Source organism: Entelurus aequoreus, linkage group LG27, assembly GCF_033978785.1.
Source record: "Entelurus aequoreus isolate RoL-2023_Sb linkage group LG27, RoL_Eaeq_v1.1, whole genome shotgun sequence".
Lineage (NCBI taxonomy): Eukaryota > Metazoa > Chordata > Actinopteri > Syngnathiformes > Syngnathidae > Entelurus > Entelurus aequoreus.
Window position 1 is genome coordinate 13222809 of NC_084757.1, and position 16152 is coordinate 13238960.

A 16152-nucleotide genomic window follows, 5' to 3' on the forward strand; every position below is an offset into this window, starting at 1 on the left:
GAGTTGGCAGAGTTGTTTAGAAGCGACACCGAGGAAGAAGATTTCATGGGATTTAGCGATTAGGAGTGACAGATTGTTTGGTAAACGTATAGCATGTTCTATATGTTATAGTTATTTGAATGACTCTTACCATAATATGTTACGTTAACATACCAGGCACGTTCTCAGTTGGTTATTTATGCGTCATATAACGTACACTTATTCAGCCTGTTGTTCACTATTCTTTATTTATTTTAAATTGCATTTCAAATGTCTATTCTTGGTGTTGGGTTTTATCAAATAAATTTCCCCAAAAAATGCGACTTATACTCCAGTTCGACTTATATATGTTTTTTTCCTTCTTTATTATGCATTTTCAGCCGTTGCGACTTATACTCCGGAGCGATTTATAATCCGAAAAATACGGTACATATTGCTTGTTTTCAACTGACTTCTCTGGTCCGTCACTCAAATACGTCCATGCACAACATAAACAGCGGTGTCCTAGTTCCTACACGGAGACTGTGATGCCTGATGATAGCTTATAATTAGTGGATAATAGGTGGACTTGGCAACGCTGAACAGTGAAGCAGCCTGAAGGAGACATCGTATGAGTCTAGTCCTCAAGGTAAATCCTGAGCAATATTATTACTTCATTACATAATAGGGTTTTGAGTAGGGCTGCAACAACTAATCGATTAAATCGATTAAAATCGATTATTAAAATAGTTGCCGATTAATTTAGTCATCGATTCGTTGGATCTATGCTACGCGCATTTTTAAATAAAACATTTTTTTTTAATAATTTTTTTTTTTTTTTTTTTTTTAAATAAACCTTTATTTATAAACTGTACAAACAGCTGAGAAACAATAATCAAAATAAGTATGGTGCCAGTATGCTGTTTTTTTCCAATAAAATACTGGATAGGATAGAAATGTAGTTTGTCTCTTTTATCCGATTATTAATCGATTAATCAAAGTAATAATCGACAGATTAATCGATTATCAAATTAATCGTTAGTTGCAGCCCTAGTTTTGAGTAGAGATGTAGGGAGAAGTACAGAGTTCCAATAAACCTTAAAGGCACTGCCTTTGCGTGCCGGTCCAATCACATAATATCTACGCTTTTTCACACACACAAGTGAATGCAAGCATACTTGGTCAACAGCCATACAGGTCACACTGAGGGTGACCGTACAAACAACTTTAACACTGTTACAAATATGCGCCACAAGAATGACAAACACATTTCGGGAGAACATCCGCACCGTAACACAACAGAACAAATACCCAGAACCCCTTGCAGCACTAACTCTTCCGGGACGCTACAATATACAAGCGGGGGGGTGTCCCAAATTACAAGCTGCTGTTTTGAGGCATGTTAAAAAAAATAATGCACTTTGTGACTTCAATAATAAATATGGCAGTGCCACGTCGGCATTTTTTTTCATAACTAGAGTTGATTTATTTTGGAAAACCTTTTTACATTGTTTAATGCATCCAGCGGGGCATCACAACAAAATTAGGCACAATAATGTGTTAATTCCACGAGTGTATATATCTGTATCGGTTGATATCTGAATCGGTAATTAAGATTGATTGATTGATTGAGACTTTTATTAGTAGGTTGCACAGTGAAGTACATATTCCGTACAATTGACCACTAAATGGTAACACCCGAATAAGTTTTTCAACTTGTTTAAGTCGGGGTCCAGAGTTGGACAATATCGGATATCGGCAAAAAAGCCATTATCGGACATCTCTAGTTTTGAGTTACGAGCTCGGTCGTGGAATGCAAGTTGAGGTAGCACTGTAGTAGATCATAAATAAAGAGCCAAACTAAACAAAAAGCCTCTGATAAAATGTAATAAATTGAGTGACAATGTATTTAACACGTGCACATTTAAAAAGGTACTAATTGGAGGAGTTGGGCTTGATTTTTGACAAGAAAAAAATTGGCATGGATATACAAACTAGATGCTAACATGTCCTCACAAGCGTGTGACTAAAACATTTGTTCAAACATATAACATGTAGTTTATATAGACTTTTAACATGTTTCTGCTTGTTTGCTCTGTAAACATGCAGGAGGCTTCAAGTAACATGCTGCACAATTGATTTAGTGCTATTTTGAAATGTCATCTCCATTTGACAGTGCAGACATTTCACAAGAATGCCTTTTTATAGGTGCACCGCTCTCCTGTCGGACCAGTCTTGTGTGAAAAGTGATGTGAATATGTGACACATTAGACTTAGACTTAGACAAACTTTAATGATCCACAAGGGAAATTGTTCGAATGCACTAAATACACATATTATTGTAACATACCTTTAATTAGTTTTAGTGTATAACGCTCCCAAACTAATTTTTGTTGCCGTTCGGTACTCCAGCAGCCCAGCCTGTTTTAGGGAACAAACTAGACACTAGTCAAGCCTGAAAGACTTGCTGGTTTGATCCAAAATTTTAACCTCTGGTTTTTTTGGGCCCGCTTCTAAACATAATTTGCTTTTGATCTTTTTGTCCTAAGTAAAGAGTTTAAAAAAATGTTTCTTTCTCCTTGCAAGGCTGTGGCGTTCAATGGCTGGTCAGATGCTTTGTTCCTCACACTGTTCCTCCTCTCTTGCATCATGGGGTAAGAAGATCATGACTGTTGTTGTCAGTGTGCTAGTTATTTTTAGCTGTGTGCGTTTGTATGTAATGACAGAGGCTGTAACGATAAACAGTATTAATGATAACGCGGTAAAAACCCCGACGGTTAGTGTTGCCGTTTTAAATTGAAATGATCAAAAAAGCATGATGATAACTCCACTTTAATAAACTCACAGACTGACTGGCGCTAGCTCGCTAACTTATACATAATGTTGGAAATAATACATAATGTTGGATATAAAGAACATACAAATCCTTTATTTATTGAATCAAAGATACTGAAATTCCATGACATAGTGAATTTGCAAACAGCTAAAATTATACACAAAGCAAACTAATCTGCTACCCAAGAATATACAACAATTCTTCTCAACAAAAGAGGAGAAATATAATCTTAGAGAAAAATGTAATTGTTTTTTTTTTTTTCCAAATATTTGTATTGAATTTTGCAGACAATACAGCATGATGGATCATGGCAACAGCAAGTTGGAGTATCTGCACATTTTTCAATATGTAACATAACAAACCCCATCCCTTACAATACCCACCCACTTAATTCCCGAGGTAATTGTCGCCTAGTGCCCACAACAAATATGGACACACATGAATATATGCAAACTTAGCTTCAATCCAACAAACTATATTGAGGTAAATAAAGAGTAAATAAGGTAAAATAAATAATACATAAGATATACAATAAAATATAACGTAAAAGTAAATAAACACAAGGAATGAGGGTGGGGGGGGGGGGGGGTCTTCAGCGGTCAGTTCTGTCTAAGTTGTGTTACTCGAATCGCTTGGGGTGATTTCAAGCTTGTCCCTAATAAGGTCCAGGAGGGGGCCCCAAGTTTTATGGAAAGATGCCACAGATCCTTTCTGCGAGAACCGAAGCTTCTCTAATTGCAGACACCGCAAGACATCTTGTATCCAACTGTTATGGCTCGGCGGAGACGCAAGCTTCCATTTAAAAAGAATTGTACGCCTAGCCAGCAGAGTCGTTAACGCAATGACATGACGAGCGACTGCAGGTAAACCGTCCACCTGCGGAACGCCAAAAAGGGCAGTCAGCGGGCTGGGTGTTATTGTTCTATCAAAAATAGCCGACCAAAAACTTGAGAGTTTTGGGCACGTCCAGAACATATGCAAATGGTCAGCTGGGGATTGTAGAAAAATGTAATTTAAAACATTTGTATGCACGTACAACACTTAAGACCTTCAGTATATCAGTATGTGGAATTCAATTATGGAAAGGATTAAGCAAAGCAATCAAACATTGTACTAATATGATCCACTTCAAGAAACTCTTCAATACAAAGAAGAATAACCATGATAAACATTCTGAATGTATTTAATTCATTCATTCTCAAAATAATCTTACTCATCTCATCATATGAAATAGAACTTACTTCACCAATTATTATTTATTTATTTATTTTTATTGTGATTACTTATGGAGTATTTTGTGAATAAATTGAGAACAGGAAGTAAAAAAAAGTTTTAGCAACTGCTATGTAAAAAAAAAAAAAAGGAGGCGGGGGGGTAGGATTAAATAAACTCTGCTTCTTCCTACTCCTTTTCGAACATGTTGAAAAGAGAAACTGGAAATTGTGATGTATCATGTTGTATGCATGCATGTTCCAAATAAACTCAAACTCAAACTTAAATGCTAACATGAATACAAGAGACATTAACGTCTTTCCCCATTAAAAAAACGACTCACCCCAATCTAAACTTATAAACGCAAGACTCTCAGAGTAACTAAAATATTCAATTGTGCACATTGAACCTACGAGCTGTGCTCTCTCAGAACAGAGTGATCGTTCTATACTCGGAGGATTACGAGACAAGGGTGTTTTATGTTGCGTTCAAAGACCGCTGAGCGCAACGCCACAACACCAGCCAGAAATAATAATAGATTTTATTTGTTATGCGATTTTCATTTGAATACATCTTTAAAGCGCTACAGTACAAAGCGATATTTTATACAATACAAGCCATTAATACAGATAAAATACTGAGACTAAAAAAAAAACTATTAGTGAAGCATTAAGAAACAAAACATGCAAAACAGTTGGTTTTCTAACAGTGTATTGATTTTAGTTCAGAAAAATAACGAAACTTGGTTAAAATATTTCAGTGTGTATACCGGTAAGTACATTTTGAGCACACCCAACAATACCACAATTAAGACAATTCAGGATAACTGTGATATGAAATCTTGATATTATATCCCTACTAGGGTTGTACTGATAAAAGTACCGCGGTACTAATTAATTGAAATCAATCAATCAATCAATGTTTACTTATATACTGTAGCTCTAAATCACAAATGTCTCAAAGGGCTGCACAAGCCACAACGACATCCGCGGTACAGAGCCCACATAAGGGCAAGAAAAACTCACCCCAGTGGGACGTCGATGTGAATGACTATGAGAAACCCCCCCCGCCCCCCTCTAGGGGAGACCGAAAGCAATGGATGTCGAGTGGGTCTGACATAATATTGTGAAAGTCCAGTCCATAGTGGATCTAACATATTAGTGAAAGTCCAGTCCATAGTGGATCTATGAATCGGTACTAGACTATCTTTGAAAAGTACCAGTACCGTTCTTTTATGTAAATGCCGCTGTGCGGCATTCACTACAGAGCCGAGGCGCATGATGCTGATTGTGTCAAAATAACACGCAAAGTGCATACAAGCAATAACATCGTGGAGATGTTAAAAAAACTAAAATTCTACTGGTTAATAAAGAGGGTGCGTGAAGTGTAGCTTTAAAACACGCCTCGCCAAATGTGGCGATTAGTATTACCACCGTTGCCTTAAAGTTAGGTTAACATGTAAATAATACTCATTCAGCTCTGCACAAGGAGTTATGAAGAGTGACAGGTAATAATATAGTTGTTACACCTGTTTGGCTCCGGTACAGACTGTAGTCGAGGAGCACAGGACAGACATTCCTTCCAGGGTGGATGTTGTAACACCCTTTACTTCACCCAGAAATAGGTCTGTTAAGCTCTGCTTTCCGGTAAGAATTCGAGGCCGGCGATTCACGACAATCTGGTTGCTTTATTATTAGTTTTGCAGGATACAACCGGACCCGTTCATCCTTCTACTGCGCAGTGCACGCGCTATCTCGCTCTCTTTACTCGCCCACTCACTCACTGACATCACTCAGCCAACACATTGACATTGTCACAAACACATCCTGTACACTACTCTCAGAAGTAAACGAGCTCCACTGTTGTGCACATGTAGATGCGTAGCTGCTTGGCTTGATGCCAAATATTAGCGGAGCTAAGACCGCCCATCTAACGTCAACTAATGCAAGTGAAATGACTGAATTTTGTAACATATTGCTACAATTTGTGTTTTATCTTTAACAAATGTGTGTTTTACCCGCTACATGGCTTATCTGTGTACATTTATCCATCGTTTTGTTTTTAGTACTTACTAATAATTGTATTTTTCTTTAAGCATATACCAGGAGTGGCAACCATAAATCATGAAACATTTAATATAATGTCAGTAAAACTTTAAAATAGAAAACATATGTTTAATGTATTGTAAGATTTTCTGTTAAAATAAAGCCATATATTGACATTTTTCATAGTTCCCTGTATTTGGAAAAGTTTCGATATACATTTTGGTACCGGTACCAAATTATTGGTATCGGGACAACACAAATCCCTACTAATGACTGAGCATGTCTTTACTTTTGCAGGTTTGTTCTCATGTACTCCACAGTGTTGTGTACGCAGTATAACTCTGCGCTGACCACCGCCATCGTTGGATGCATCAAGGTTAGCCGCACAATGACAGCCACATGGAAGCTTGTAACAGTGAAATCAGAATGTCCAAAAAATGCACACAACTATGTCAGTGTGCACATAACGTGTGTGTGCTTTGCTTCAGTTAGCCTGGATGCATTAGCCACACCGTGCTACCGACACAGCTTTAAACACCTCACTCGACTCCGCCAAATAGACAACTGTAACATTAAAAAAGAAAGTAACAGCCACTCTTCTAACGTCGTGCCAATTACATGGAAACTGGATGACTGAAAAACACAAAATACAGAGTCAGGAAGTGTTAGTGAAGACTGTGACCAGGTGTCTCTAAATTAAACACATCTGATCCTAATGTAATTAGAGTTGCGGAATATAGACATTTGACTGACAATTGAGCTTTTTATACCGTAGTTGTATCGTGATAATGCATGTTGATGATACATTCTAGCTGTGTCCCGCAAATTTGACAGCGACAAGCGAACGACCGCGTTCTCAACGCTGCGCAGTGGCTAATGTCCCCTCACTGTACGACGTGCTTCTAAGTAGAGATGCCGATAATGGCTTTTTTGCCGATATCCGATATTCCGATATTGTCCAACTCTTAATTACCGATTCCGATATCAACCGATACCGATATATACAGTCGTGGAATTAACACATTATTATGCCTGATTTTGTTGTGATGCCCCGCTGGATGCATTAAACAATGTAACAAGGTTTCCCAAAATAAATCAACTCAAGTTATGGAAAAAAAATGCCAACATGGCACTGCCATATTTATTATTGAAGTCACAAATTGCATTTTTTTTTAACATGCCTCAAAACGGCAGCTTGGAATTTGGGACATGCTCGAGGAGGTTGAGGTGGGCGGGGTCGGGGGTGGGGAGTAGCGAGGGGTGTATATTGTAGCGTCCCGGAAGAGTTAGTGCTGCAAGGGGTTCTGGGTATTTGTTCTGTTGTGTTTATGTTGTGTTACGGTGCGGATGTTCTCCCAAAATGTGTTTGTCATTCTTGTTTGGTGTGGGTTCACAGTGTGGCGCATATTTGTAACAGTGTTAAAGTTGTTTATACGTCCACCCTCAGTGTGACCTGTATGGCTGTTGACCAAGTATGCCTTGCATTCACTTGTGTGTGTGGGAAAAAACGTAGATATTATGTGACTGGGTTGGCATGCAAAGGCAGTGCCTTTAAGGTTTATTGGCGCTCTGTACTTCTCCCTACGTCCGTGTACACAGCAGCGTTTTAAAACGTCATAAATTTCACTTTTTGAAACCGATACCGATCATTTCCGATATTACATTTTAAAGCATTTATCGGACATCTCTACTTCTAAGTCAGTAATCCTCCCTGGCAGCACATAAAGTACATTTCTTACATGTAGCATTATCACTGGAGGATGAGGAATAGGAACACATGCTACACTACACTCTAGAGGTGGGAATTTTTGGCCACCTCACGATTCGATTACCATTCAGGAGCTTCGATTCCTATTAAAAATCGATTATTGATGCATCTTTAAATTATGTATATTAAGTTTCAAGTTTATTCACAATACCATAGAACAATTACAATAGTAGTGAATATCATTTAAAGATGTTGGTAAGTGAAAGGGTCCCCCAAATAAGCTAGAAGAAGCTTTTGACAGGGGGTCCAGAGGACAGTATATACATGGAATGATGAAAATGGTAGCAAGCACTACAACAACAACAACAACAAAAATACAACAACGCTATATGATAAACACAAGATAATAGTACTAAAGCATGCATACACATACACACATACATTCATTCGACCATGCAAAACCCAACAGTAGTCAACCCCACATGAGGCATTAGACATAGGTGGTTAATAGGTAAGTTTTCAGTTTCTTTTTCAAGTTGGAGAATGGATACTGCATCTTGAGGCTCTCATTAAGCCGGTTCCAAATCTTTGGTCCCCTGCATACAACACTTCGATCGGTACAAGACAGTAGACGATGTTTACCTGATATCAGATCTAAGTTACGAGTGTTGTGGGCATGCTGGGGATGGTAGATAGGAACCAAGCTACAGAGCCTAAGATTCAGCCTGTGAATGACTTGATAGGTTAAACAAGCATTTTGATAAATATTGAACTCTGTCAGTCTTAAGAGATGATAATGATGGAATAGATGTCGAGTGAGGGCATTAAACTTGGACCATGATAGGGCCCGTAGGATTTTCTTTTGCATAGATTCTAATTTGTGAAGGTAGGTAGGGAAGGTGTTACACCAGATGACATTACAGTAGTTTAGATGTGGTTCAAAGACAGTTTTATATAGGGTAAGTAGAGCATACAGAGGAAGATAATGACGAAGGTGAAAGAACAGGCCAACATATTTGGATAATTTGTTTAACAGATGGCTAATGTGACATTTGAAATTGAGGTATTCGTCAATGATGACACCCAGGAATTTTGTGGAGTTCACTCTTTGTATTTCCTTGTATTGATGCAGTTTCACATTTCGTTTCACTAAGTAAGTCTTAATCACTTGCAACTTTTAAAAACAGGGATAAGTAATAAGAAATTCCCATCAAATTTATAAAATTCATGGAAATATGTGCAAAACTGGAACAGAAGGGCCCTATAATTAAGGAGCTGGTCGGATATTTGAGGTGGCTCGCTGCAGTCAGCCAAATTTTAGAACTGTCTGCTTTACTTTATTCACAATAAATAAATAGATGATCAATTATTGACGTTCACTAATTAATCCACTGTAGGAGGATATGCTAACCGCTAAGGTAGAGCTCTTGAATGTAAACAAAGGTGGGCAGAGCGATACAAATATTGACAGTAACAATACCAAGTATAGTATCAGTATATGATCAATACTACAGTGGTTAGATCGATATTCGTTTTTATCACTTAATCTTTTTTTGTTGTTTTTGTTATTGTTTACAAACTCAGGAAATAAGTCCCTGGACACAGGAGGGCTTTAAGGGCAAACAACAAAGGATTTCAATCAGAGCAAAAAGTAGTTTTAGCTTATGTTTTGTTATTTTGCTCAAAATATTGTACGTAATAAAAGGAAATAAGTAAATTATTTAAATATGTACTTGATTATGCTACACCGCCATCCTCAGTTTTTGTCTGATTAAAATTGTGATAAAAAATCTGATTAGTCAATGATCTTAAAAAAAATGAAGTGTTGGTATGACTGTTATTGACCCTGTAACTACTTAGTATTGGATCGATACCACAATTTTTAGACTCGCCCAAAACTAATGTAAAATGTCCAGTGCTTATTACATTAACAGAAGTGTAGATACAACCATGTTACAACAGAAAGTAACCAAATATAAACAGTAAATATACAAGTAGATTAGTAATCGTTTTGACAAAATAAAAACTGGAAATTACGCGATATGTTACTGCATCCATCAAAAAGCCATATCAGGAGCCTTTGTAACCTGTTTTGAAATGCTTGTATTATCATTTACATACTAAATAATATATCATGGTCAATATTGTTATTACAGGAGGCTGAAATATAGATCGCAATGTAGATTTAAGGCCATATCGCCCACCTAACTTTAGAAGAACTTACTACAAAATAGAATAGAATGCCTTTTATTGTCACTATACATAGGTACAATGAGATTAAAAGCAACTCCAGTATCAGTGTGACAGTCTATAAATATGCAAAACATAGGAAGGAAAGAAATGAAAAATAGTGCAAAAGGAGGTAAGGTGCACACCAGTCCTGAAAACAAATGTTCTGAATGTGTTGTTTAAATATTATACTATATACAGTACAAATATACAGAAGCATTCAGACTGTGGGTGGAAAGTAAAAATTGCACACAGAGAGGTGCTAAACTATAAAATCAGTGCCTCTGAGAGTTCACCGGGGTTATGGTTTTAGGGAAGATAGATCGCAAAAATGTAGTGTTGTCAAATTCAAAATAGGATAAAAGGAGGACTCGGGGTGCGTTCAAGCTTGTCATATTTGATTTGGTTAGAAGGGACTAGAGTCAATGGTCCGTGGACTGTAGTCCTGAATGATACAGGTGTGATCACCGACCACACCAAGACATCAGCGAGCATTGTCAAGCAAAGGTTAACAAGCACCATAAAGCTGAGTGAGAATCATTAAAATGAAAGTTAAAGTTTAAGCCCAGAAGTGTGAATTTTCAACTAAGATGTCATGTTGAACTTCACAGTTCTCTGAAGTCGTCATACACATCTTCAGGACCTTTAAGATGTTTATTTTATGTTTATACTATATTTCCTCTCAGCTGGTAAAAATGGGGCTATAAAGAAGAATGCAAATATCGCGGTATTGATCATAACTTTGATTCTCTAACGCTGCCAGAGAATAAGAAGACGTAGCAGGAGGGATCAGTGTTGCCAACTTAGCAACTATGTCGTTATATATAGCATTATATAGTACGGGTGCAAGGGTAAATGTATTTGTTTTCACTCCATACACAGGTGTACAGAATTTTCTTACACCGCATACATTAAGAAGTGTTTCTGCACCATGCTTTTACTCTATAATCAAAGGCAAGCGGTCACAAAAGGAAGTATTCGCCACGTTACCGTGGATCCTGGCACCTCCACAAGTATGGGGGGGGTATTACCGCCACTACGAACAACGAGGTGTGGAAGTGTGCCGCCCAGCTGGGAAAAGAGAGCCTGGAGACACTTCTCCATTATTAGGCCACGGGTACTTAATAGGATAGGAATTTATTGTCATTGCACAAGTACAACAAAACTATGTTTTCAGCACAAACCCGTTCAAGATCGGACAAACAAACAGTGTACAGGGTTACAGAACAGGAATGCTGATGGGTCGCAATAGGCGCCCCGTAAAAGATAAGAAAAAGGTAAAACGCTGGGGAAGAAGATGAGTAAAAAAATATAATCTAGACTGGGCTCCTAAGGGGGCCTAGTCTGGAGTGGGAAAAAACCTCCATGCAATGCACACATAAACACGTTACATTTAATCACGACAACTCGCAACAGAGGGGCGGGGAGTTGGGGCCCTGGAGGTCGACTGCTGCTATGAAGCGCTGCCAGCCGTCCATCAACCCGAAGGGGAATCAAGCGGTGGTGAAGGCGTGGGGTGGGGGAGAGGAGGTGTGTGTGTATGTATGTGCCCATTGTCTTGGGTGTGATGATGTAATGTTCATAGACTGAGGCCGATCTGCATGCAAGCAAAAGTTCGACTCCAGGTGTCGTAAAAGTGCCTGTTTCGGCCTCTTGTCCACGCGGAGGCGCATACGCTTGTCTTTAAAAACGCAGACTTTTACAAACGTTGGCCAAAGTGTAGAGATCCAAAACTCTCCACTTAGCGTATGCGTGTACACGGCCCAAACGGAGACTGGTGATGACGTCACGGTTGTGCGCTGTCATTTCGAAAGCTCAACAACACTGCCTTGCTGCCTTTAAACACACTATAAGAGGACTTCATGTATGTTAGAATGTAAACATGCTGCTATTTTCACTCAACATTAATAAAAAAGACACATCAAAATGGGCTTTGCTACACTCCCGCCGGCGCTAATGACAGTCAGCTGTTTTAGATACGATCGCTGTTGAACCTCCACCTGATGGGACAACTTTGACAAGCAAGACTTTTTGCTCTGTGTCATAAAAAGGTGCAACATTATCTTATGTTTTTAGTCCTTATTTAACAACAAAGCATGAAATTAACTTGCGTGTCTTGCTTCCATTTTTGTAGATGGCGTAAAAAAACGTATTTAGTTAAACTTAGTTATTTTTTCTGTCTTTTCTTATCCACTTTGTACCGCTTGCTACTCACGGTGTCTCCTAGCCGCTCAGGCAAATCATATTGTCTAAAAATGCATTTTCTCATCGATAACGTGACATCATCGCGTGCGCGGAAAGTGCGCTATATATATCTAATATATATATATATCTAATATATATATATATACATATATATATCGAATATATATATATATATATATATATATATATATACAGCCCGGCCCCCAGCCAAATTGTTTTAACCCAATGCGGCCCTCCGAGTCAAAAAGTTTGGGGACCCCTGCTCTACACACTATAGGCCATACTTGCCAACCCTCCCGGTTTTACCGGGAGACTCCCGGAATTCAGCGCCTCTCCCGATAACCTCCCGGAAGAAATTTTCTCCCGATAAACTCCCGGAATTCAGCCGGAGCTGGAGGCCACGCCCCCTCCAGCTCAATGCGGACCTGAGTGGGGACAGCGGCGACAGTCTGTTTTCGCGTCCGCTTTCCCACAATATAAACAGCGTGCCTGCCCAATCACGTTATAACTGTAGAATGATCGAGGGCGAGTTCTTGGTTTCTTATGTGGGTTTATTGTTAGGCAGTTTCATTAACATCCTCCCAGCACAGTAACAACACACAACAACAGCAGTCACGTTGTCGTCTACCGTAAAGCAGTTCGTCTGCCGTAAACAGCAATGTTGTGACACTCTTAAACAGGACAATACTGCCATCTACTGGATAGCCTCCGGAACACTGAAATTCAAGTATTTCTTTTATTTATATGTATAATAAAATATATATATATATATATATATATATATATATATATATATATATATATATATATATATATATAGTTAGAATTCACTGAAAGTCAAGTATTTCATACATATATATATATATATATGAAATACTCGAGTTGGTGAATTCTAGCTGTAAATATACTCCTCCCCTCTTAACCACGCCTCCGCCGTCAACCACACCCCCGCCCCACCCCCGACCACGCCCCACTCCACCCGGAACCGGAGGTCTCAAGGTTGGCAAGTATGCTATAGGCACTTAAACATGCTCTACACACTATAGGCACTTAAACATGCTCTACACACTATAGGCACTTAAACATGCTCTACACACTATATATATATATATATATATATATATATATACAGTGGGGCAAAAAAGTATTTAGTCAGCCACCCATTGATTGTCAATGGGTGGCTGACTAAATACTTTTTGCCCCACTGTATATATATATATATATGAAATATATATGAAATACTCGAGTTGGTGAATTCTAGCTGTAAATATACTCCTCCCCTCTTAACCACGCCCCCAACCACCCCCCCGCCCCACCCCCGACCACGCCCCACCCCACCCCCCACCTCCCGGAATCGGAGGTCTCAAGGTTGGCAAGTATGCTATAGGTATATAGAATATGCAATCATATATCACATATGCAGTCAATATTCAGTGTTTTATCGTTCATAGTTAATATTGTAAAATATGTAATTGTAAAATATGTTGATGGAGAGGGGGTGTGACGTTCATATGTTGTCAATATTCAGTGTTTTATCATTCGTAGTTAATATTGTAAAATATGTCGATGGAGAGGGGGTGACGTTCATATGTTGTCAATATTCAGTGTTTTATCGTTCATAGTTAATATTGTAAAATATGTAATTGTAAAATATGTTGATGGAGAGGGGGTGTGACGTTCATATGTTGTCAATATTCAGTGTTTTATCATTCGTAGTTAATATTGTAAAATATGTCGATGGAGAGGGGGTGACGTTCATATGTTGTCAATATTCAGTGTTTTATCGTTCATAGTTAATATTGTAAAATATATAATTTTAAAATATGTCGATGGAGAGGGGGTGTGACGTTCATATGTTGTCAATATTCAGTGTTTTATCGTTCGTAGTTAATATTGTAAAATATGTCGATGTAGAGAGGGGGTGACGTTCATATGTTGTCAATATTCAGTGTTTTATCGTTCGTAGTTAATATTGTAAAATATGTCGATGGAGAGGGGGGGTGACGTTCATATGTTGTCAATATTCAGTGTTTCATCGTTCATAGTTAATATTGTAAAATATGTCGATGGAGAGGGGGTGTGATGTTCATATGTTGTTAATATTCAGTGTTTCATCGTTCATAGTTAATATTGTAAAATATGTCGATGGAGAGGGGGGGTGACGTTCATATGTTGTTAATATTCAGTGTTTCATCGTTCATAGTTAATATTGTAAAATATGTCGATGGAGAGGGGGTGTGATGTTCATATGTTGTTAATATTCAGTGTTTCATCGTTCATAGTTAATATTGTAAAATATGTCGATGGAGAGGGGGTGTGATGTTCATATGTTGTCAATATTCAGTGTTTTATCGTTCATAGTTAATATTGTAAAATATGTCGATGGAGAGGGGGGGTGACGTTCATATGTTGTTAATATTCACTGTTTCATCGTTCATAGTTAATATTGTAAAAATGTCGATGGAGAGGGGGTGTGATGTTCATATGTTGTCAATATTCAGTGTTTTATCGTTCATAGTTAATATTGTAAAATATATCATTTTAAAATATGTCGATGGAGAGGGGGTGTGACGTTCATATGTTGTCAATATTCAGTGTTTTATCGTTCGTAGTTAATATTGTAAAATATGTCGATGGAGAGGGGGGGTGACGTTCATATGTTGTCAATATTCAGTGTTTCATCGTTCATAGTTAATATTGTAAAATATGTCGATGGAGAGGGGGTGTGATGTTCATATGTTGTTAATATTCAGTGTTTCATCGTTCATAGTTAATATTGTAAAATATGTCGATGGAGAGGGGGTGTGATGTTCATATGTTGTCAATATTCAGTGTTTTATCGTTCATAGTTAATATTGTAAAATATGTCGATGGAGAGGGGGGGTGACGTTCATATGTTGTTAATATTCAGTGTTTCATCGTTCATAGTTAATATTGTAAAAATGTCGATGGAGAGGGGGTGTGATGTTCATATGTTGTCAATATTCAGTGTTTTATCGTTCATAGTTAATATTGTAAAATATATCATTTTAAAATATGTCGATGGAGAGGGGGTGTGACGTTCATATGTTGTCAATATTCAGTGTTTTATCGTTCGTAGTTAATATTGTAAAATATGTCGATGGAGAGGGGGGGTGACGTTCATATGTTGTCAATATTCAGTGTTTCATCGTTCATAGTTAATATTGTAAAATATGTCGATGGAGAGGGGGTGTGATGTTCATATGTTGTTAATATTCAGTGTTTCATCGTTCATAGTTAATATTGTAAAATATGTCGATGGAGAGGGGGTGTGATGTTCATATGTTGTTAATATTCAGTGTTTCATCGTTCATAGTTAATATTGTAAAATATGTCGATGGAGAGGGGGTGTGACGTTCATATGTTGTTAATATTCAGTGTTTCATCGTTCATAGTTAATATTGTAAAACCTGCATTCTTTATTTATTTTAATGTACATTCTGAGTGTGTCATTCAGTAAAAAAAAGGCGTTTTTAGCATCCAATCAGGTTTTGTATTAGTGTTCCTGAAAATCCCTAGACACAGTTTTTTCTCTAACTTTGTCCCCAGAGTCAAAATAATTGCCCAGGCCCGGTGTAGCGACAACCACAGCTGAGAAACATATTTTCGGGCGGCCCTCTAGTGGGGCAGAAACACAGATGCAGACCACAAGGACGTGTTTTAAATGTGGAGAGAAAAATCCAAACATGACCCCTTTTTTAACTCATTGACATGCACATGCGTAACGGCCAATTATGCAAATCAAATGACGGCGTCATCCAGACACAAGCTGGTTGTGTTTCCAACGTATTGAAAAAAAGCTTGTCTTGCAGAATGTGCTGGTGACGTATATCGGCATGGTGTTAATCGGGGACTACGTCTTCTCCTGGACTAACTTCATAGGTGTGAACATCAGGTAATCATCCTCCAGACACATTTATTACCTTTGTGCTTGTGGG

At 38.1% G+C, this 16152-nt stretch overlaps 2 protein-coding genes across 2 annotated transcripts in view; one reads left to right on the plus strand and one right to left on the minus strand.

Moving 5' to 3' along the window:
- Positions 1 to 16152, minus strand: part of LOC133644331 (biogenesis of lysosome-related organelles complex-1 subunit 2-like) — a 95407-nt gene that overhangs the window by 54038 nt on the left and 25217 nt on the right. The gene's annotated exons all lie outside the window — the stretch shown is intronic.
- Positions 1 to 16152, plus strand: part of LOC133644330 (nucleotide sugar transporter SLC35D2-like) — a 48892-nt gene that overhangs the window by 27928 nt on the left and 4812 nt on the right. Inside the window, exons 9-11 of the mRNA XM_062038727.1 lie at positions 2545 to 2612; positions 6349 to 6427; positions 16027 to 16109. Of these exons, the coding sequence (XP_061894711.1) occupies positions 2545 to 2612; positions 6349 to 6427; positions 16027 to 16109 (230 nt within the window). The remainder of the gene's footprint in view (positions 1 to 2544; positions 2613 to 6348; positions 6428 to 16026; positions 16110 to 16152) is intronic.